We start from the raw sequence: 24,280 nt of genomic DNA on the forward strand, positions 1-24,280 counted from the left end.
ATGTAAAACAAATCACAACAGTGTGGCCAGTGGGAAAAGTGGAGTGAGGAAACAGTAATGGCTGCATGAGGGGAAGAAAGCACAGAGATAGGTGAGATAGCATCATATGTATGAGTACCAATCAGGCTAAATGTGACAATCCCTTGTCTATGTATTATGATAAGCTGTCTTTGTTTCAAAAACATCCCAAAATATTATTTAAGGGTGTAGTCTATGGGTCAGGCATAAAAACTAACTGGAACAGTACTGATCACTGATCCACAGTAATACAAACCTTTCCTCCACCCTTTCCCCTTCATTACTGACACCCCTTAAGAAATTACTAGTTAGCATTATTGTTACCACAATTCCTACTTTCTGTACACTCATTATCATTATGCAGCTAACAGTGCAGTTTTCTCTTTATATCTTCCCTGTATGTCAAGTCAAACGCCCCAGACCCTTAATCATTTTAATGCTGTTCTTGGAATTCCTTCCAATTTGCAACAGATTTGTGATTTAATTTTATTTGGAAAATACGCAGAGTTGCCAGTATTCCAATGAGTTATAACATTCCTGGTGTTGCTTAATGCTACCACAATGCTTCCTGGCAATTTATGCAGCAGCAATTATCAGACTTCAGTTTACTGGGAGAGGCTACTGAAAAACAAACAAACAAACAAACAAACAAACAAATAAATAAATAAATGCTGAATACATTGACAGCACTTTAAGACAAGTGTTGTTGGAAAAATCTCTGAAACATATCAATGAATTAAATATGCAGGGTGGGATGGAGGGAGCAGCTAGTGAGCTCCAGCTGGATAAACCCAGTTAAAGCCCAACAAATCCAACACAAGTTGCACTGCTTTCAGAAGGTCTTGTCATTTACCATCTCACTCAGACCACATGTACAGGGAGTCATGGAAGATATGGTTTTACAATCCTCAGGTCTCTGCCCTGAAAACTACAGAAAGCCCTAATGACTCCCTAGCTGGTAACAATGAGCATTAAAGCATGAAGCAGCCCATTTGGAGGTACTTCAGATTCTCTGCCTTCTCCACACCTCCCCATCCTCTGCTGTGGGAGCTCCCACCCAAAGGTGAGGCCAAAAGCCTGCAGCTGCACCACTTAATCATAGAGTCATGGAATTGATCAAGTTGGAAAACATTTTTAAGATCATCACCTCCAACCACAACCCAACCATACTACCCTAACTCTAACAACCCTCCACTAAATCATGCCCCTGAGCACCACATCCAAATGGTTTTTAGACACATCCAGGGATGGTGACTCAACCACCTCCCTGGGGAGGCTATTCCAGTGCTTAACAACCCTTTCTGTAAAGAAGTTTTTCCTGACATCCAACCTAAACTTATCCTGATCCAACTTTCACCACAATCACTTTCCACACTGGTTGGGAAGTAGAAAAAAGAAGAGAATAGGTGCCCCATGAGACTGCACGGAATTGGAACCTTACAAATTGTTCTGGGCTTGGAAACCCATTACTCCTCTGGGCAATGGCATACATCTTTCTCTGCCTTACTGTGATCTAAGGAGGATGCTGCACTAATTCCCACAGGATTTTCTTTCTTCTGCTCCATTTTGATGGGTTACTTAGGTGAGTGGTCCCAAGACAGTTTGGTTTATTTAGGAATGCAACGATTTGTGTTGGAAGTAAATATGATTAACCATCCCCTGCAGACTGAAAGAACTCCTTACTGTGAGAAACAAAGTGTGAAAAAGAGAGAGCCCTCATCTCTCATTTCCTAACTTCTCCCTTTTACAGTTAAAGAAAAAGAAATGGTGCAGGAAAGATTATGTTCCGAGCACTGCTACTCACTGTGGATTACACTGAAACACTGGACGTGGCAATTTCTGCACCCTTATGTCCAGAAGCAAAACTCTTTTTTTTTTTTTCCCCAGCCAAGAAAACAGCTTGTGCATTTTCATAATCCCAGACAGAGTAAAGATGCCAGTATTACTGTCCCAGAAAAATCCTAAGGCATTTAAGTTTAATCATATACACCAGTGATGGTGCCACATGCTGCTATGCACATAAACTATCCCAGCAGAGCACTGTGCCGCTTTCTGCCTGCCTTCCCCAGTGCAATGCCATAACACTTCAGGTCCTGTGAAGCAAAGTGGATGGGGAATGAGACAATATGAAATCAAGGAAAGCGTGGTAGCCCACGGCATATTTTTTATGCCTTTAATTTGCAGTTTGTGCACCCATTTGGCATATTAGTGCAGCTTAGGACTCATCTCCCCCTTCTCATAGCTATGATTGATTTCTGAACATAAAATCAGCCATGAACAAGAGACTTCTGTGTAAATATGGTTGTGACTAACTCAATCTAACCCTGCAAAACTTGCTTCCAAGATGAATACAAATAACAAAATCTGAAATTGATGTCTTCATTACATCCTTTGTTGTGAAAATCATATGTAACTCAGATCTATTGTAAAACTTGCAATAAAGATGCCATGAAGAAAGAGACTGGAGATGCTTTGGAAACAGCAATATGCTGCCTAAATCAGTCCTTTGTGCACAGGGCTCTGACAGAGACGGATAGCACAGATTTCTTTTCAAACGTCTCATGTAGGAGAGAAAACCTTAAATACCACTGATTTTACATCTCTCTTCCATTTCGATCAAAGACTGACAAATTACATATGTAAGCATGCGTGCATCAGAATGGAACAATAAGGCACCATGTTAGTCTGCCAGCAAGCTGTGAAAACATCACTCACATCACAACCTGCCTCATCAAGGTTCAGCTGTATCTTTTCAATATCTTCCTGTGCTTCAGCAATCCTGTGAGCACAACGACACATTAATTCTAAGCTAAAAACATCTTAAAAATCAAACATTTAGTAGCACACAGAGGCAGCTGTTTGCTCTATTCTTGTTGTTCCTGAACAGGATTAAAAATCTGTCTTCTTCAGCCAGCAAGTTAAACCTGGAATTGTCAGTATGGAAAACAGGGACTTGCCAAAAAACTTTAAATTCTGTGGAAGAGAGTTTAGTTGCAAACACTGGAAAATGTCAAAATGCTTTGGAGTTTCTGTACACAAGCACTGATACATTTGAACAGAACTATATATTTATGCAACCACATCAACTCAAATCTTTGAGTCTGGGCTCTTTGTAAATGCTCGTAGTATGCTCGTAGTATCAGGGGATCCCTAGGACTTGCAGGACTGACTTTGCATATAAGAGACATCTGTGTGAGGTTTCTACAGCATAGTTCTCATGGGTAGCTGACATCAGGCATCCTTATACACCCTTCCATAGCAGCTGATAGCTGATGATATCAAAGCTGATGCTTTCAGGTATTTCAAGGAAAACAGAAAGGAGCAATGCAGATGTTATGTCCTACAACACCTTGTGCATGAATTACATAAAACAAAGGCTATCTGATGGTACAAACATAAAGATATTTTGTATATCAGTGTTTGAATAGGTTTTAAAATTCCATTCCTTTTACAGACGTCTTTTCCACTTTTCATTTTTGCCAGATGTAAACATCAGAGTTTTGTACCAACATCAACTATCCAGTGCACCTTCTATAATAAACCTGACGGATAGAATAAAAAACCCAGAAAAATATTGTTGGGACAGTGCATAGTCTTAATTTTGTAGGTACACTAAGTTAAATAGGGCACTCTTCCAAAATTTTTGAAAAATATCTCCTTAATTTGCAAATCTGTCATTCTGGTCTATTGTGATTATTTTTTCTCCTTACTGTTCAGCTATTCTGCCAGATAAAAAGGTTTGGTTTATGCCCTTAACTTCAGGAACTACCACTAGCATGGCAAAAAATGTGAAGCTTAACCAGAATGATCTCCATGCGACATGAACTCACAGTGCACAGGGAGATCTGCTGGACACAGACAATCTGGATCTGAAATCCAGAAGTGGCTAAGTTGCTGCTTTCTGCAGTCATAAAATGCAGTGTGAAATTGATAGACTTACACGGAGCAAATCTGAGTGATGCTGCAGGTTGAGATCCTTAATGTACTTTATTGCCTTGATTCTCTAGACAGAACCTGTTTGGAAAATGCTTTTCTTTCTCTAGTCTCAAGTTAACAGGATGCCAGTGAGGCTCCAGTTAAAAATAAAGACAAACAAGGAGGAAAAGAATGAAGCATAATGAGATTTCCTAGTAAACTATTTGCTGCGAGAATAAACACTGCTTATGAAAAGTCGGTTATATCCAAACTGAAGCTATTAAACTGTTCATAGGACAGAAAAGTACTACCATTATCAACAAAAACTCCTTCCCATTACCATTTTGCATGGATTTATTAACATGCAATGTCCTGTACTGATTGTTTTTGTTAAATGGAGCTTTGGTGGTCCTCATAACACAATACATTTCTTCAGCAAAGACAACTTTAAGCAATCTAGTACGTTAAAACTTTTACAGACTCTATGTCAAAGCCACAGCAACACACGCTCACTATTTGTCATCACTTTACCTCAGATTTATATCTGGGCAAATGGGTGCACACAAAAGTCTCATACATCTGGAGCTTTAATAGGAGGCAAAAATCAGCAAAGATATGCTGATGGGTGAAAAAATCATGGCAGCCTCACACACAAATATGGACACTTGCCACTTGCCCCAGCATTTTACTGTAAATGTTCTCAACACTATTTATGCAGACTAAAACAAGCACAGAATGCCATTTACTGATCAAAGCAAATGACTTGAAAAATCTCCCGTGTTCCACTTAATTTTTGAAACATAACTGACCTTTCACTTATTGTTGTTTGATGAAAATGTCATGGAATATTCTCACAAGTCTATGTATGTCATTAACAGATGAACACCTCCACTGGAGGTGGAATCAGTAAAAATCAATTTATTTTGTGGCATACAGACTTAACTATGTTAGCCTGCCACTACTGGAAATTCAACAAATCAATGGACATAGCATTCCTCATGGTTGCCTCTCAGTATCCAGAACCCGCTATAACTTAACTCCAGGGAAACTCTGGTTTTCACGTCACAGCAGGAGGCATTTCTCAGACTTAAGGTTAATCTAGCCTAGGGAGACTCAAGATTTGAAACCTTACAAGTCTATTTTCTCTACTACCTCACTTCGTTTTGCATTAGCTTATTCTGCTTGATCATAGAAAGTATGGAGGAGAAATCATTCATCATGTCAGCCATCAGGCTGATTCCAATAGAAACTATTATCCAAAAATAAAAAGCCTACCTCCATTTGGAATGGAAGATATGCAATGGATTTCTAACTGGTTTTCCACACATTGGATTGTCTAGAGTTTTTGAACTGCACTGAACTTCTTAACAACATATTTCAGCAAATAAGAGGAATATAGTGTTTAGAACATTGAGAAATACATTTTCTATATTTATAGGCACCTAATGCTCCTGTGAAATAGTTTACAATGGTTCACCACTTGTAGAGTTCAATTAGAATGGCAAATTAGGAGAACCAAAGTAGAAAAAGTATCATGGTGATTTAGATAAAGGCAGTCCTAAAATAATCTCAAGGTTCACACTCAGCAGGTAGAAAAGCAATAGTTTCAGTCAGCTAGGAATGAGGAAAACATGAGAGAGTTATGAGAAACACACTGGCTGCTGCTGGAAAGACCTATTAAAAGCAGCCTATAACTTGGTCACTCACAAACAGATTGGCTCTGGTGTGGAAGACAATTTTAAATGTTCAGTTTTGATTCGATAACCCTAAAATAACCTGCAATAAAAGAAAACTAGAACAAGTCAAAGTCAGCATGAACGCAGCACTTCTGCTGGAGCTTCTGGTGTCAGCAGATCCCAAATGCAAGCTGCAGAGATGAGACAGAAAATCATATCCAGCAGCACGAAGCTCACTGAGCTCCTGCCCTTCAAACCCAAGGCATTTGGCTGAAGAACTGCCCAGGTCTCATCAAATTTAAAAAACAAGGGAATGCCAACATCTAATAAGCATCTAATCTAACATCTACATTTATCTCCATCAGAAGTCTGAAGAAGCACCATTTGTCTTCAAGTGGAGTTGTGCTGGTATGCCACATGGAAACTGAGTACCCCCGAGAGCTACTTTTGGTCTCTTGTTTTTCTTCCTTCTCCCTTCACCTTTCTATCAGCACCCAAGCCCATGCAGATGTGAGACAAACCTGACTTCTTTACAATTCCAGACAAACAATGCAACACACAAAATCTGTAAGAAAGTAATAGCTTTACCCCACCATATCCTTGTCATTATTTTATTTTATTTAATGTTTCATGCAGATGTTTTGTAAACATAACAAAGATTAACTTTAGAAGAGACATATCAGTGCTCCTAAACACTATCATCCTGCTATTTCATTTTGCAAGCATATCCCTCTCACCTGTACATGAATAGTCATCAATGCGGATATATCCTGTTTTGCAGATGCACATGAAGGATCCTGGTGTATTTACACACATGGTGTTCTCCCGACAGTAGTGCTGCCCCTCAGCACACTCATCGATATCTGTGAACAGGATAAAGAAGAAGATAAGTCAATTTCTATTGAGTTCTTTAAAATAGTTCCATACCCGACTCCAGAAAATAATGTGTTCCTTGAAAAACAATGCATTTTGGAAAGTTTTTTGCTTTCCACTTTTAAACAACTCCTTGAAGTATTCAAACAACAGGAGCAGCATGAGCTTTCTGTGAACTGCTGTTAGGGGAGTTACAACAGTGATTACAGTGGCTTGGATCTTTCTTGAGTCCTTTTGAAGTGCCTATGCTGCTATTTCTGTGGTTTAAAGAAGAACAGAAAAAATAACTGGAGGTCCAAAACAGGAGAACATCTGCCTCAGCACTGCAGTGGCATCCGTCACTGTATTCGTGTAGTCACTGCAGGCACCAGTACAGAAACACACTGCTATGTAAACCACGTTCCTTGGAGCTAATAGGCACTGCTGTTTGGGAAGGACCTGAAAGGAACACAATAAGTTCTGAAAAGACACCAGAGCTTATTAGAAGTTTATCTTAGAGCTATGAAGTAGGCAATTGGTAACTGCATATATTTTACATATTTTCTTAAATACAAATGTGAGTGTGTGAATACATAAATACACAGATATACATACACACACCATACCTGGAAAGAACACGTGAGAATGTGGTTTATACAAATACATGCTCTTGAAGGAAAAAAGATGCAACTTGATAAAAATACTTGTTGGAACAGTGTATCTGCAGCAGCATTAATGTATAGAGGAAACTCCAGATATCAGTCACTGTAGGTATGGACGTCAAAACGTAATTGGTTTGGATACTCACTTTGGCTGCAAAATTACTCCTATTTCTGGTGCTAGGCTATACTTCAATGGTAAGACTGAGAAAGAACCAAAAGTAACAAAGCAGCTTCTGCACACTATTTTTATGCAGCAAAGAATAAAAGCAATATTAATTTGGAAGCGATTAGTAGCATGCTGTTCCCATAATAGCAATGATAAAGACAGCGTTATTAACGTGCTCTGTACATATAGTTAAATTGTCTTGCAGTGTGCCACCGAATCTTGCTAGAAAAGTATGTCACAAATCAAAGGGGTGGATTGTTGGCCGTGTTTTTTTCCTACTCATCAGTTTTAATTTACTCCCTGTTTTCAATGCTGTTTACAGCTTTCAGATTTGAAAATAAAATCTCCAGATGGGGAACAGTGTGATGTTCCAGAGTTTGATGATAGTTCAAAGCAATAGGTTGAATATATAAACTCAAATCAGACTTGACTTCCTAAATGTCAACAATATTAACTCCCGTACTTTTCTCCTGTTTAGGTCATATGCTTTTCTTCCAAATCTTCCTCCTGTTCCCAGCCTTTTAAAATCAATGGGCACTCTCTCAGTGCACTCATTGACTGCTTCTCCCTTTACGTTTTCCACAAGAAAATTTGCTTTTCAGTACAAAACAATGTGACACACTGACTACAAGTGATCCTGTAATCATTTTTCAGTTTCATTCAGCTTTGAAGAATGCTTGTGTTTTTCCCAGCATATAAGGTCTCGGTTTCTCTGCCCAGTGCAAATGTCCTGGGGACTTTGCTGGAGAAGATGGCAACATATCACTAAAAATCATGAAGTTGACAATTGTAAGTGCTCAGCAGGGTGAACCCAGGCTATTTTTTCACAAATTCAGTTTCCAAGAGATTCACAGCCAATAAACTTCAGCTGTTTTCCTTCCTTTCCCCATAAGCTCTGCAGGCACAGAAGAATCATGTACATATGGGCACTGATTTGGAAAAGCACTTGTCATTTTCACATATATTCATAAGTACAAAAATAAATGTGCACTTAGAGTGAGTACAGTGAACATAATGAGGCAATGCATTTTGTGCAAATCATCAAAGGAAGTGAAAAAAAAAGTGAAGCTATCAAAATAGCAGGAGCTGTTTTGCACAGAAAGTAGGAAGTGGCCCAAACTGCTGAAATAGATACAGGGGTTCTGCAGAAATGTAGACATAGAGTTCACAAAAGCAGTCAGAAGCTACAGCACATGCCTCAGCAAGTCCCTCAGATGATGCAGCTCGTGGCTTTCCCTTTCCTAGTTCACAACTCCATATTAAATTAATGGTGTTGATTTATATTTAAGTAACAACATCAGTCTTCGAGTAATTAGAGGCCTTATGTTCTTTGATTCAACAGACTGCCTATGAGCCAGCTTTGACACCAGTGGAAAATTCTACTTAAAGATCCAAAGCCTCAAAAACATTAAATAGGACTTTCTGCGAACTGCATTAATGATTGCTTTGCTGGGTAAAAAGCCACAGGAGACCAAAAATGCTAATGATTCAAACCTCCTAGTTTGGAAGTGTTCTAAATAAAAGCTTTCATTTTGCCAACATACCACGTATTGAGGTTTTGCAAAATGTTTTATTTATAGTTGGATTTATTTCAAAGCCTTGCTTATTCACTTGTTATAATACAACAACAAAATGATCAGGTTGACTTTGGATTGAAGTGCTTCATTCAAACCAAGCTGATTTACTTTTCAAACTGATTTTTAAAACTCACCAGAAAACAACACACTTTCCCTGCCAGCTCTCTATAGTTACTACAGAAAATATGAATACTGCTACTACTTCTTTATTATCTTACATTGGCGCTAAAACACCCTAAGCAAGTGTTAAAACTCCACTGTTCCGCATCATGGACACACATCTGATAGGAGGTTGCTTTTATGAACAAGTTACACTAAATTACACTGCCAGCGGACACAAGATAATTAATACAAAAAGAAAAAAGCAGCAATCAAATGACTTGCTGAAAAAAAAAAAAAAAAAACTGAACAACAAAAACATGCAATTCCATTCCCCCTTTAGAACTTTATATGCTAGCTTTGTATATATTCAGTTAAGGTAGATAGATTGAAGAAGATTGAACTGGGGTGGAGAAAGAGTCCAGTACCTGTTCTTTTAAGACCTCCAAAATAGAAGCCTTTTTGTCCTGCTTACTGGTTGAAACACTGGTTTAGCCTTTTATTCACCTTGAGACACAAATGCACTAATGCAACAGAAACCTGATGTATTTCTTTATCTATAAAAGCCTACAACATTTATCTTAATTTACCTTGCCAAAAGCCTTGTTAGGATATTAATGCCCATTAATGTCTACTGCTTAGCCAATAAGATCTTTAAGCCCATCAGTTCAATAGGATAAATGCACCACACCAATGCTTCTAAAAACCCAACAATGAAGACTCATGTGTCTTCGGTCTGTGATGTGATGCTGAGCCACCAGCTGGGATGTACTGACAACAACACAGTCATGGAGACTGTCAACCTGCCCTGTTGCCAGTGGAGTAGATGAAAGAGAAATATCTGGGAAAATGGGTTAGTGCAGAGGTATTTGAAATCTGCACTTCAATTATTTATTTATAATTGCAAAAACTTCAAAACCAAAGAAAAGTTTTTTTTTTCTTTACCCCCAGCAGTCACAAAATTTATACAAAATACATAATCCAGGAAAATTTTCCCTACCCCCCCTTACTCCTGTACCCAATAGTTTGCTTCTCTAGAATGAAAATCCCAGTCATGTCTAACAATTCCATTAGTAAAAAAAGAATTTGATCTGTAATCTATAAATAATTGCTGACCAAAGCCAACAAAGATTCTCCTTAGACCTCACCATCCATCATTACCCTTATCTACCCCAAAAGCCTGCCAGAACAAATGAGACAAGTACTAAATCACTAAATCTGTCCTGGAAAGTGAAGAATCTGCTTCCAGAATTGAGGATCCCTTATAGATAGTGTCTTGCCTCCAGCCATTTCCTTTAAAATTCACTGCTTAACTAGCATAAAGGATCTCTTTGGTCACACTTACAGAGGCATATGGTTGGCAGGGGGAACCTCTTGCAGGATTTTTGCAACAGATAGTATTAAGTACATAGGAGGAGAGCAAACAGGAGCATTAAGAGTTGTATTTATAAAAACGTGCTTCCTAAGTGCATCAAAAAGTACTCTGAACATGCGAGCAGAATAGACTAGACCTTCAATTAAAATTTAAAAACAGAAAAACTTTTTCTGTTATAAAAGGCTCCATCTTGATAGCCCATAAAATAGGAAGCTCCACATTTACCTGTAGAGCAGGGCAAAGATTTTCCACCTTTCTAACTCAAATTCATCAGCAAACCTCCATGCTGACCTGAAGGTCACACTGCTACGTTCAAGGGCGTCATTTGCTCACCTTTCCTGTGAGGCTGGGAACCCTCTGCTGAGAATTCCAAGGACGGATGCCAGTAATGACAGTCACTGCAAACAGACTTCAGACTATTATTCTTATCACTACTCTCATAGAAACAGAATCTGCTCCCTGAGCTAGAAAAAGAGCATCAGAAGATCAGTAGATGTTAGCCACCCAGTAAGAGAGGACAAAAAAGGAGAATGAGCAGTGAGCAACCAATAGCAACCACTGCCAGAGAAAATGCAGAATCAAAATCAACACAACCTCTCCTGCACAAAAAAAAACAAAAGTTGTCATTTTCCTTTCTCGTTCTCTTCCCTCCACTGACAACAGTCCTTTTCCCAGCTTCTCTGGCACCTTTCACCTGTCTGAGAAACTTCTGTCCTGTCTGAGTCTTTGCTTGTATTCTTGCTCCTCCTGTTCTCAGCCCATCCCTCCCCAACTTCTCTTTAAAAAAGACAGAATAGGCTTCCCTAACTTTAAAGCAAGTTCCCATCAGCTCGCTCACCTGTAAAAGTACTTGTACTTTTACCTGTAAAAAGTACTTTTTACCACCAAATATGCCAACTCATTCTCACACTCTTTCAATCTGTTCAAGTTTAAAACTCCCCACTCCATTGCTCCCATAAAAATGTTCTTACTAGGGTCTCTTCCAGTTCCCCAACTTTCAGTACTTGCAGACTCCTCTCCAGGTTCCCTTCGCTTTCATCAAAAATCACCATATCTTGCATGCTTTGTTTTTCACACTATTCTCTTCCTGTATATACCATTTCTCACCTGCAATCTAAGCAAACAAAACACCTCAGGGCTTTGGCAAAGCCTTTGCTGCTTCTCCTCCCACCATTCTTTTTAGACTCTCCATCATCAGGCGAACCTAAGCTTTAACTACCACTCTTCCTATAGTGAGTCACAAATCTATTGCTGCTCTTTTGTTTTGCTTTGCTCTACCATATCCACCACAGCAGTTTCCATTTGACATATTCCACTTCAGTCAAAATTGTGTGTTTTCTCACAATCTCCCACGTTATTTATCCCATCTGACTGCACTGACATAGCTGTCATCACTCAGACCTTGTAGATAATCTTTGAGTCTTTCTTCCCCTCAAATGCACAGCCTTGTACCAAACCAGTTTAACATTACCAACAGATAGTAAAAGCCTAGCAAAATTACTCAGCGATTATGTGTACCATTTCTGACTTTGCTGGCTTTCTCTTTTTGTTCCTTTTTTTTAAAAATTTTTATTCTTACTATTTTACAGTTACTTCACAAGAGGGAAGAACTAGGACCTGAGTCACAATACAACTTGTCTTGTGAATCAACTGCAAAAAATGTACTGTATGTATTCAGTTCAAATATATTAAAAAACATCTAAGCATACATGAAGGAAAAAAAAAAAACAAAAAGGAAAAAACACCTTCCACAACATTGCGCTGCTTCCAGCAAAGAATCTGGACCGCTGTCTCACTGTAATGATGTATAGAGAGGGTAAGAGCTTAACATTAGAGGAAATGGGCAGCTACTTGTGTCTATTGATTTTTATTGAATTATTAATGGATCTTAAGAGAAACCGAGTGAGTTGGATTATAAGCATTAGCACTCTTGTAATTGAACTAATAAGAGGTTGTTTTAGCTTGACTAGACCGCTAAAGCATCAATTAGACTAAAAATAAATTCTCAGTATTGGATTCTCATATAAAGTGTGCTCTTTTCTAACCCTCACTTAAACTGCATGCTTAACATATATACATCCACATGTGGTACATATCTTGGTGGTCTTCCCTTCACATTATTTTAAATCTCTGATCCTTGCTGAGGTCCATGATTTTTCTGCCCGACTCCTGCAGCTTGAGAGCAGGCTATTAGAATTGAAAATATGCTTAAAATAAAGTCAAAGTCACTCAAGGTCTAAAGTCCTTGACAGAAGCTCTAGATAGCTTTGAAAGGATACAATACAACATTACAGCATTTCAGAAATACGATTTTCAACAGTACAAAGACTTGTTTTTATTTCACTTTGCCCCAGTTTTTTAAGAGAAGACAGACTGTTGAAAAAAAACTGTCCTTGTTAAACATGCAGTAGCAGATAGTGCTCACCAGCTTCCAGTGCAAGTCAGACTCTTCGAAGATAATGGAATCTTCGTTTCAGCCTCATGAAAAAATTGCTGGACTCCACAGACATTATACATTTTAAAAATATATATCACAGGAAATTTTTGAAAACAAGCATTGTCTGCCATCATGTAATGTTTTACTTGGCAAACTGTATCTACTTACTATTTAATTTCTTATAATAAATTCATATGGTAGTGTATACATGATAAAACAAGTAATTATATATAGCTATCTGTCAGACATGAAAGCAACCCGGGGGCTCTCCTTAGGCACCAAATAACTAGTCTGATGTAGCTGCACACTGAGAATAAAAATGATGTTGCATATGATTAATTAGTGAATTCCAGAAATCAGAACAAATTACTGAAACTACAGCTCATGATCCATTTCCCTTCAGCAGTACAGTGTGTTTGATATAGGTCTATTAATTTCAACTGCTAAACAAATCATTTTTCTTTCTAAAAATATGACAGCATCTCATCATTTTCAACTGTGAATCTCAAGAATTCTCTTAATACTTTTCTTTCCACTATTCTGAAAAAGAATGAAGAAGTAATATTTTTATGAATAAACTACTGGTATATATCAGACTGTACCACATGTGTATTTTAAAACTCATCATGGGAAGAAAGACATATGTATATAGAGTAGTATCTATGGTAAGGGACCGTGTGGGTGGATTAAACTGCATTTGATGTTTGGGCAGGATGTAAAGCATGTAGCATATTCCCACAAGCTATTCAGCAAAATATTGTCTGTTCTACAAAAATAAATGTCAGTATCACAACTCATCTCTCAAACGATGCCCAACTAGCTGGAGTATTATAACAGATATAATCGCTGTAGCTGTTATTGCTCTGCATGATTTGTAAAAGTCTGTATTTTAAATGCACTCTGGTTTAATGTCTAGCACCTCTGTACATTTGTTACAGCTCTAACATATCATAAGGGATCCAGCTTCTACATATCATAAGATGTATTGCACATATAGACTGAGGTCAGAAAAGTTACGTAAGGATTTTGGTACTCTCGAGCACAGTGGAAGCATCTAACTCTCTGAGTAGACATCTCCCAGCTACAAATGAAAACTGGAGATAAAAGTAAACAAGAACAACAGTAAAGTTTCACTTTCTTTTCTCTTTTGTTTAGATTGCAAATTTAAACATTTCTTATGAAAATGTTCGCCTTAATTTCTCTTTCCAAAAAAATACAACCTATGTTTTTATTGCAAGGTGAAAATGGTTATCCTCAGTAAGAGAAAATCTCTCCTTACTAAGTACTGGAAGTGTATGAGTTTATATGAGATTCTACAAAAATCCCTTTGAAAGATGTTTCAGGTGTTTTTTTTCTTAGTAACACCATGGTCAGTCTTGGCTATGGGTGGATGACAGAATCAGTCTGCATATCTTTCTCATAGAAGTAATTAAAATCAAATAACACTGAATCACCTCCTGTGAACTCTAAATGTACAGACCTTGCTACTGTTATAGGCAGTGGGACTACCTGTACACAAGTAAATATCATGCTTTATGCACCAGTGTCAGGTATATTTCCAGTACGTTTTAAGTTAGGAATGTTTTATCATCTCCCTGAATAAGAGCCATGGCAGATAAGCCACACTAGCACATCAAAATTGGCCTGAAAATTCTTCACATGTAGATTTCTCAGTTATGTAATGTTGGAAATAAGTTGGCATCTTCTGCCTTTGCTAAGAAAAAAATATTAATAATTGATAATACATTAACTGCTTACTATGAATATTTTATGTTTAATATAAATACTTTAATTGCTTTTTAATATAGATTTGAGAGGAACATTCTGCCTCCCTGGAATGGAAGTATTTCTATCTACTTTATTAGCTTTTCATCCCAACTCAAAATGACAAGGAAATGGTCCAAATTCTACCAGTTAATGCAGATGAGAAACTACTTTTTTAATATATTGTGATACTATTGCCACAGCTCACTTGCAAAAAATAAATTAATAAATAATAATTTAGGTTAGCAAAACAGTTATTTTAGCAAAACAGTATGATAGAGCTCCTAGGTAGGACTCTCACCATAAGAATATTGTGCATACTATGAAGACAGCAAAGCTAACAAATAGCACAGCATTGATTACTCACAAGATTTAAAGTAATATATTTAAATACTCAGGGCTGTGTCTGCATTTCAGATGTCTTCATCTGATTTACTTATATTCTTTTCAATATTACACTCCCATTGCTTACTGCAATTGGCCAGTATGATTGAACATGTATCCTACTGCAATTTGATAAGGACATCCCGATGAGGTCCAACCAAGTGTTGTTTCTAACCTATTTTGGACACCTACTCTGGAAAGAGATGGTTCATCCTCTAAGATTCCTCATTTCCTTCAGCCAAGGATCATTCAAATCAAGGCAGCTTATTCAAATGCAGATCTATACACTGAAGACTCTTGAGTCTCCCCTCGAGAGAAAATTATCAGTAAAACTGATAAAATTCTCAAATGTAGACAAAGTCACTCAGTCTGTGGTATTATCTCAGCTGTGTTCTTGAAATTCGGACAAATATGGCAACAGAAAAAAAGAAACTAGAAGAGTTATTGAAGAAAAAGTGTAAGTTAGATTAAAAATGGAAAAATGGCTTCAAAAAAAGTATATTTGATAATATTAAATGCTTCCAAACATTGTTTGGATAAGTTAGCTATGTCACGTACTGTGCAAGTAGTACAACTAAGTTCCCACATATTGGAAGATGAATGTTGTGGTCCTCACAACCATAACTTAGATCTGGGACTGTGGCCAGCGATTAAGCACCCACCAGTCACTCATTCCTCCCCATCAGGATAAGGGAGAGAATCAGAAGAGCAAAAGCTAGGGGGAAAGAAAAAAAAAAACAAAAAAAACAATGGATTAAGGTAAAGACAGTTTAAGTAGTGAAGGGGAAAAAGAAAAAAAAAAAAAAAAAAAAGCAAATGCAATAACTTGCCACTTCCCACAAGCAGACTGATGCTCAGTCAGTCTCCAAGCAACAGCTGCGTTAGCTTCTATTGCTGAGCATGAAGTCACGGAATACACATCATGGAAATTCCATCTGACTAGCTGGGGTCAGCTCTCACAGTGGAATCCCCTCCCTTGCCTTTGCCCACCTCTGCGTTCTCACTGCTAGGGAAGTTAGAAATAGAGAAGGCCTTGACACCAAACAAGCACTGTTCAACAACAGCCAAAATGCTGGTGTGTTATCAGTAGTGTTTTAGTAAAAATCTAAAAGAACACCTAGTGCTTACAAAAGACCACTGCATTCTCTCATTTTCTTGCTTGAGCTTACCACCCTCCCTCTTTAGTCAGCAGTTCTTAGAAATGCTCCTAAAGTAAAATCAGATTTTGTACAGAAATTGTTGAGCGCTAATTTTAACTCAAAAACTCCAATTTCAAACAATCCTTCAGATCACAGTCTCCAAAAGCTACAAAGAAAGACACCTCCCCGTTTGAGAAATGATACCGTGTATGTAAACTGTTCAAGGATGTAAGAAGAACACTTACAACTGCCACAAGCAGATTATTTGCAAACCATCTTATTTCAGCTGTCTAGTATTGCTGCCTGAGTAAATTTCACTTTTCCAGATGCACCAATATATCCTGGCAGCTAAGAGTCACAAACAGTATCCTTAAAAATGTCTTCAGTGTAGCTTCACCACCACCAGTGTAGTGGGCACTCAACCCTATCTCAAATATATCACAGAGGGTGACTGTCAGTTTGAGAGGGCTGCCAAGAATTCTATATTCAAAAGCACCTACATATCATAACCCATGCCCAACCTATCCACAAGGTATCCCAAACCACACAACAACCACCTCAGGCAGGAAGTAGATTTCATAGTACTTGGAATAAGGCTTAGAGCATGTATATGAGGAAATCCCGACTCTTAGAAGTATTGCTTATAACAGTCCTCAAAGGAAAGATAAATGTGACATAAATATTAATAAATATTATTATTATAAAACATAAAGGCATCTATCAGAACAATATCTAAAGACATCACATAGTTTTGGAAAAGCATCCATTATTTCCAGGACAGAAGTGAAACACTTGCATCATTCAAAGGAAATTTATGCAGCTTTTCAACACCAGTACTGAAGCCAGCTCCAAATATTCTTATTTTTGTTCTACCCTAAGGAGAAGTTCTACCAATAGGAGCGTTATTATTTCTGTTTATTCTCTGAATTGTAACAGTACTTAGGCATGAATCAAGACTGGTGAAGTCTGGTTCTAATGCAGAATAAATGACATCCAATTTTGCAGTATATTTTAAGTTTGTTAAGTGAGAACATAGAAACAGCTATCATACTCATGGGCTCTAGCCGTTATAAAATGTTGTCTCTGAAAAGCTTTCTATTAATTTGTCATTTTACACTTGGCATTTGCTAGTAATTAAAGCCACAATGCCATTTGCAAGAAGAGTTTGTGCTGAGAAAGGGGAATAAGGACAATTTCAACCATTCAGGATGAGGGACAGGACTCTGAAAAAACTTGACATTGCACTACTGTTACTACGCCCTTTAGTGTTACATTTTTTAATATTAAGATTGAATGCCTTTCCAGAAATTACCAACTCAGTGCCCAAAGTGCCCAGTTGGGCTTGAAAAAGGGATGCGCACCTTGGAACAAATACAGGTACTACAGTCTCATTGGTTCCCTGCCTCTCCACTTCCACAAAAGCAATTCTGAAGTTCCATCTTAACTTTATTCCCCCTGTTGCCAGCATACAACATCTACACTCAGCCAAGGCCAACTGTTGACCCATGTGTAAGAGGTGCACAGTTCCAGTGTATGCTGCCACTATGGCACTCAGTGGGCAGCACAGCCCTAACTTCAGTCTTGGCTAAGAGAATCCCACCTGGGATTCCATATATGTTTTTAGGATGTCATTTTCTGTATCTGTACACAGTATTACAATGACTAATTCTGGAAACAATGTCATATGCCCAAATAGAAGCATATGAGCTAAGAAATCTTCTCAAAAATTTGTCATGCTGAATTCACACCATAATTCACAAACTGCTAAATCCATTTATAATATGGATGCACTTATCTTGCCCATGATGATCAACTGTGTCCTCATCTAAACATTTCACCAACAGCGATGATCAAAAAGCTTTCTATTTTTCACTTGTTACATGCCTGGCAAGTTCTTCTCATAGCAACAGACTCTAATTTGAGTGATGTGGAGATCACTAAGAGCATAAAGCGTTTCTCTGCTTTTCAGTCAGCAGAGAAAAAATGTAGCAGCAGGAAAAAAAAGAAGAAAAAAGAAAAAAGAAAAAAAAACCTTCTGTAAGCACCTGATTTCACCGTGACTGCATGGCTTCAGTGCCCCCCTCAAAATGGAAATGGCTGATGAGTTCCCTGAAATGCAGATCTGCAACCTTAGCCTCTGTGTAAGTCCCCAAGGACTGTGTGACAAAAATGACTGGTGCTGCAACAAAGAACAAGCTACACAGCTGGTCCTGGTGTCAGATACCTGCTGAAATAAACCTGGGAGGTTTATTTCTGCATGATTTTTAGTTCTACTTGTTACAGCAGGTTTCTACCAAATGACTTACCATATGCATTAAGCAGAAATGTATGCTCCTTTTATGAAAACCGACATGAATTCTCAAATCTAACCTTACAGCATTAATGCAGCTTCTAATTCAAGCTGCAGGAATTAACTTTTGCAGAATTCAGCTGAAGAAACTTCTTAAAAGGCCCCAATCCATCCCATTTATTTGTCTGTCACCAGAGAATAGTGCTGGTACTAGGTGGGACTATGGAGTACTGTAGACTCTACTCCGAGACATTTAATTTTCAGCTCAGCTGACTAAATCTAGTCCAAATTGCTCATTAGCTAAAGGCCATGCTGCTGAGAGCACTTAAGCTTTAGTGTAAGAATGGCTTGATGGCACACTAGTCTTATGCCTTTGATACTAATGGTATGGGCTTGCAGAATCAGGGTTTTCACAAGAAAGAGTAACAGCAAGAAAGAAGATGTTGGCTTTCAGTGCTGCAGGGGGGATGTTTTGTTTCACAGGATTACATGATAAGAATGAAAAGATACAAATTTTAGAAACACCTCTTCTGATTAAGTAGCTGGTTGTACAGCTACTGTTAAGCAGCTGTATTAGAAGAGCCTCTAAAATTATAAACCATCATTCAGGATGACTAACTAGTATCTAATTAACACTAGTATCTAGCCTATTGTGTTTACTTACTGGGGAGGAAGAATGATAGAGTAGTGAAAAGAGTTATACAGAAATGCCATCCAGATGGTTGACTTTTAGGTTGCTTGAATACCTGAATACCACAAAAATAAAGGAAAACTTTCCTATGGAAATGTGTTTCTACTTCCAGACTTCAACCATAGCAACTTGCAACTTCTACACCAATGAGAATTTTTTTTAAAAAAGAATTAATTGGAGAGATAGTTATTCTAGCTGATTAATAAGCTGCCTAACTCACATTTAATAGGCCCATCACTCTAACAACTCATGAATCAATACGGTCTTCGCACAGCCAGTTACACAGTGGAGCTGAGCATCTTTGCAAGGTATTACCTTCACAGTAGGCATTGTCCTCTCGAAGGGCCCTGAAGCCATCTCGGCAGCTACAGACAGCTCTGTCATCTAGGTTCCGGCAGACAGAATGCTCCATGCAGTTATGTCCTTCAGTGCAAAAGTCATGGCCTGTACAGAAACAAATATGATAGAGGATTTAAAAGGAATCCAGGATTATAAACCACCCCCTGTCAAAGACAATGCTATTTTTTTCCAGTAAAGTTAAAGAATACTTTTCTATTGTTCATGAGAGGCAGAAAAGCAAATTGTATCAAGTGTGCAGCAATGAAAGAAGTAGTAAAGGCCATAGGAACAGACTGTCTCTAGGTCTTCGCTTCAATTTCAGGTTATGCCATTGATCTGAAGGCAGCTGGGTAAGTGGCTTGCTTAAATCTGCTTATCTTCTCCTTGCTGTTCAGTACTTTTACGACATTTCATAACAATGCATCCTTCTTCCTTTAGGTTTTTTGCTTGTTTGTTTGTTTTTGTCAAACTTTTATAAAAGAGCTCAGTAGCTTAGACATTCAGTAGCTCATTGACTAATGGGATTACTTTCTTTCCCCTAGCAGTTACATTCCCAAGTGTTTTTGCAATCTTTCCCCATTTAACTAAAAGTCTTTGATTAACATTGACTCGTTTTGCTTTTCTCTTCCCTTTAGCTTTTTCTTTCAAGCTCCATTGACTGAAAACACTTCCCAGATTGCCTCTGCTACTCCATTTCAGAGAAACTTATTTTTAAAAATCTTACCTTTTGGCCTTCTTTATTTTCTTCTACTCCTAATTTTCCATTTCAATATTTCTTAAGTGTGTTTTCTACTGAAACTTAATTACGACTTTTTGAGATTCTGAAATTCTTTTCCAGGCTAAAAGATTTAGAATGAGCCTTTTAACTCAGTGGCTTATTGTTGCTGCTGTTGTTTTTTAATATCTTATGTTTGCTTTCACTGAAATCTAATAAATAAATCAGCCTTTATTATTCTAAATCCAGGCTGTTTGCAGTAATTGACTTGAAGAGTCCAAACTTCCACATCTGTCTGTTAAGATGTGATGTTTGTCTCCATTATTTTCACCACAATCTTATTTGTTTAACATTTTCCTCTGTAACTGAAACATCAGAATTGGTCAATCAGCAGTACTTCAATGATTTTTGCCAATGACTCTCTCCTTGTTTCAAAATCTCACATGGGAGAACTGAGGAACGGTGGTTCAAGCTCAGGGCGCCAGACTGGCGTAATAGCAGCAACTCCAGAATGTAAGCTAGAATTAGATGGTAACATTGGCCTCTTATGAAATAACAAACAAGTGTTTGCTGGCAGTGCAGAATACTGTTTTTAACACTCCATTGGTATTCTGCTTCAAATTTTGATACAAAACAGCTTCTATCCCTATTTCCCCTAAATCATGTGAGCATGTTTTCATCAGAAAATTCTGGGAAGAAAACCCCCTACTCCAATGTGATGTTAGAAAGCCAGCATTCCTTTATTTTCACAATATGTACCAGGCAACTTGACAAATCAATTGTGCCCTCTCAGAGTTCAGGTTCTACATTTAAACAGTTAAGATATACATGTGCAATACACTGGCATACATATTCATTCTTTTTCAAGATCTCATTACTTTATGCTAATGTTCCTCTTGGAATGCATGCTGGGGGCCTATGATGGTCTTAGGACACCTATATCCTCCTCTTTATTTCATCTTCCTCTTCACCACAGTGTCCTTTGGCTGACCTTCTGCTGCTTTTCCCTCAGTCTGGCAAATGTTCATTGTTTGTTACCCTGTGCACTACAGCTCAAGACAATTTATATGAAACCCAAGAAAAAGTCCTTGCATTTGGTGGATGCAAAGATAAAAGTAGTGACTACAAAGATTCTGTGAAGCTGGACCACTCAGAAATAGAAAACTGTTCCCATATTAAGCAAAGAAACTGGAAAGTTTTTTAACTTAGTACACATGAACTGCTTTTTGCTAAACTAATATATTGGTCCTTAAACTAATATATTGATCTCTATTGCTAAACCATCCTATATCAATGTTAAACAAGCAAATGGCAGACTCTGCTTGAGTGTCAGTTCATACGCATGTTTTGAACTTGAGCAGATTATAAGCAATGTGAAGCAACAGAAATCAAACTGAAAAAGCAAAAAGAAAGAAGAGTCCATAAAGGCAAATGTCTTAGTACTTAAACTCAGTGACGTGGTCATGATACAAACATCAGAGACCTACTAATGTAGTGGAGTCTGACGATTACAGTTCTTTCTTTTCTGCTATGGATAAAGAAAGAAGTTTGGCTAATTTTACTTGCATGATATAATTTGGATGTTGTGTTGAGGGACATGGTTTAGTGGGAGCTATTGGTAATAGGTGAACAGTTGGACTGGATGATCTTTTAGGTCTTTTCCAACCTTGGTGATTCTATGATTCTATGATTTACCATAACTACCACAATGCTGCTATTTAACATAGCATTTATGTTAGAAGCAAAAAGTTCTGTAGTTCTACATGCATTAGAAGCTTTTCAATATTCATTGATGACAGCAAAAATGTGTGTCAAGAGCAACCTCTGCCTGTGGTAATATTTGTTCTTTGCCCTTTTGTTGTCTTCCTCATTGAAGTCTGAATTAATAACAAAGCAACAATCATATTTTTTTATTTCCTGGTCTGGATATCTTTGTATCAGACTGGCATTTCATAACTAAGAATGTACCTGTTATTCATGAAGTGGATGATAGGGTTGGGTTTTTTGTTGTTATTTTATGAATATTCTTAACATTCGTGTCTCAGATGTACTAATGATGCCATTTAAAGAATGCTTCTTGTTTAAAGAACAAAATCCATGTTCCATGAGGGGCTATAATAGCATGGTTCAGGTAGGACTGAAAATGATCAGAAAGCACTAATCTGATATATATTAAAACTTTCTAGCTCTGGTAGGCACTACAAACACAGAATTATTTTCTCTACACAAGATTTTACAGAAAATTGTCATGAAAAAAATTCTTTTTGACTGTGATAGTCTTCAAGAGCTATCAACTTTTCTTAAGCTCTTTTCTTCTACTTTCTTCTTATCTCTCTACTTGATGTCATTAATCATATCCTTCGTGGTTCCACTGAGCAGCACCAAAACAAGTCTAGCTACATTTTTCTTTTCAGTGAAGTGTATCTAAAATCAGCCCAAGAGTCTAACATCTTCTTTCATGCCAGGTACCAATTTATCATTATTTAACTTTCGGAGAAACAGACATAGCTACTTGAAGTTACAAATGCTTATATCTTTGAAGACACTGATATTACCACAGATCAAAAGACTGGGCTCAAGACAGAACAGTTCCTGCACCTTTGGAAAAGACCAGTACTTGTGTAACAGATAAAGTCACACAGTGTACCAAAACAGCACTCAAAGGTTCTGCTTTTAGATTCAGAGTACAACTCCAAACAGATCGACAATATATGATGCTGTTTGAACAACTGCACAGCACAAACTGTTCTCCAAAGCAGACATCTCAAAGCACTTTAGAAGGATGCTGAGGAACACGTTTTTCCAATCTCATTTTGTTCAGACAGCAGAATGAGGGGTAGAAAATCACTAATCGTGTGTACAATTCTTTGGAATTTTTACTCGTGTTTGGTTAGAATTAAACACACAAGAGCCAGTGAATGTGTCTCACAGAATTTACACTATCAGATATTTTACAAGCAACTTTTAGACAACATGATACAGGAATTGTCCATTCAGATTCACAAAGTCTGCTGTGATTACATGTAGGAGTGTCATATCCAAAAAGATCATGAAAAAGTCCATATAATCTATAAGAAAACAAAACAGCACTGAGCTTTTCTTATGTCCTGTTATTTTCTTACCTTTACAGATTTTGCAGCAACTGTGAGACAATGGGATCTGTTGAGATTCTGGGCAGTTCAAAGTTGCACAACTGTCTTTTGGAATACGCTGCATTTTGTGATCCTGTCAGATGGAAGCAATTGATCATTGTTGTGGAAGAAGACAAAGGATAACTTTAGTTGGCTTTTGGCATTGTAATTTACAAACAAAAAAAGTACCTATGGTAAATCTAGATACCTTTAAAAACCATTTGAAAGAACAGCAAGCACAACAGAAACATCAGGAACTACCCTATGCTAAAACCTTCCCATGTAAGAGAAAGTAGAAGAACAGTTCTCATTATTTACCTTAGCATTCGAACAACTTGTCTCAAATGTTTCTCATAAAACCACACCCAAAAGAGCAAGTTTTTCACTGAAGGAAACAGGCACTGATTCCATCTTAGGAAACAGCTTTCTTATTAAACTGGGAACAGCATCTGGAAGCATCTAATGCCAAGATGTTATCTGAACATCTTCAGGCATTTAGTGCAGGTCACACACAATCACTGCAGTATGACCATAGTGAAATGCCCATCTTAGTAATCAGGCTACCACAGAAATACCACCTTTAATATCTTCTGATGTGCTCTATTCCTGATATAGCAAAAACAGAAAACAAACAAAGCAAACAAACAAGCAAAGCAATAACGTGTTCCTCCTATGCCAGAGAATCAATAATTCGGTTAAGTATGAGCTCACTGAATTCAGGGCCCTCTATTTCTGCATGAAAGGAAATGCCTGATGAATATGCTATTGCATGTATTATTATTCCAAGTTTAGCATTTGATTTTAAGTCATCTTTAAACACAAAATATAAAAATGAAATGAAAATTACCACCCAAATCTTCCATTAAACAATTCAGCCTAAACCTGAAATAAATAAATAAAGCCAGATGCTGATGTGCACTGTAAACCAGGACAAACAAAAACCAGCGATCTTTCAAAATAAAGAAAATAACATTTGATAGAAATAATATCAGAGTAGTCTGGACTGCATTTAATATTTTTTTTTACAGATCCTTATTTGGAACAGAATGT

At 37.6% G+C, this 24,280-nt stretch overlaps 1 protein-coding gene across 1 annotated transcript in view; it reads right to left on the reverse strand.

The window, feature by feature from the left end:
* The window catches only part of NELL2 (neural EGFL like 2), a 141,901-nt gene that overhangs the window by 54,420 nt on the left and 63,201 nt on the right, over window positions 1–24,280 (reverse strand). Inside the window, exons 11-13 of the mRNA XM_042872902.1 lie at window positions 23,222–23,324; window positions 19,361–19,489; window positions 6,347–6,472 (exon numbers count right to left, since the gene is read on the reverse strand). Coding sequence (XP_042728836.1) covers window positions 6,347–6,472; window positions 19,361–19,489; window positions 23,222–23,324 — 358 coding nt within the window. The remainder of the gene's footprint in view (window positions 1–6,346; window positions 6,473–19,360; window positions 19,490–23,221; window positions 23,325–24,280) is intronic.

This window comes from Lagopus leucura, unplaced genomic scaffold, assembly GCF_019238085.1.
Source record: "Lagopus leucura isolate 7727_CA_CO unplaced genomic scaffold, USGS_WTPT01 Super-Scaffold_100008, whole genome shotgun sequence".
In the NCBI taxonomy this organism is placed as follows: domain Eukaryota; kingdom Metazoa; phylum Chordata; class Aves; order Galliformes; family Phasianidae; genus Lagopus; species Lagopus leucura.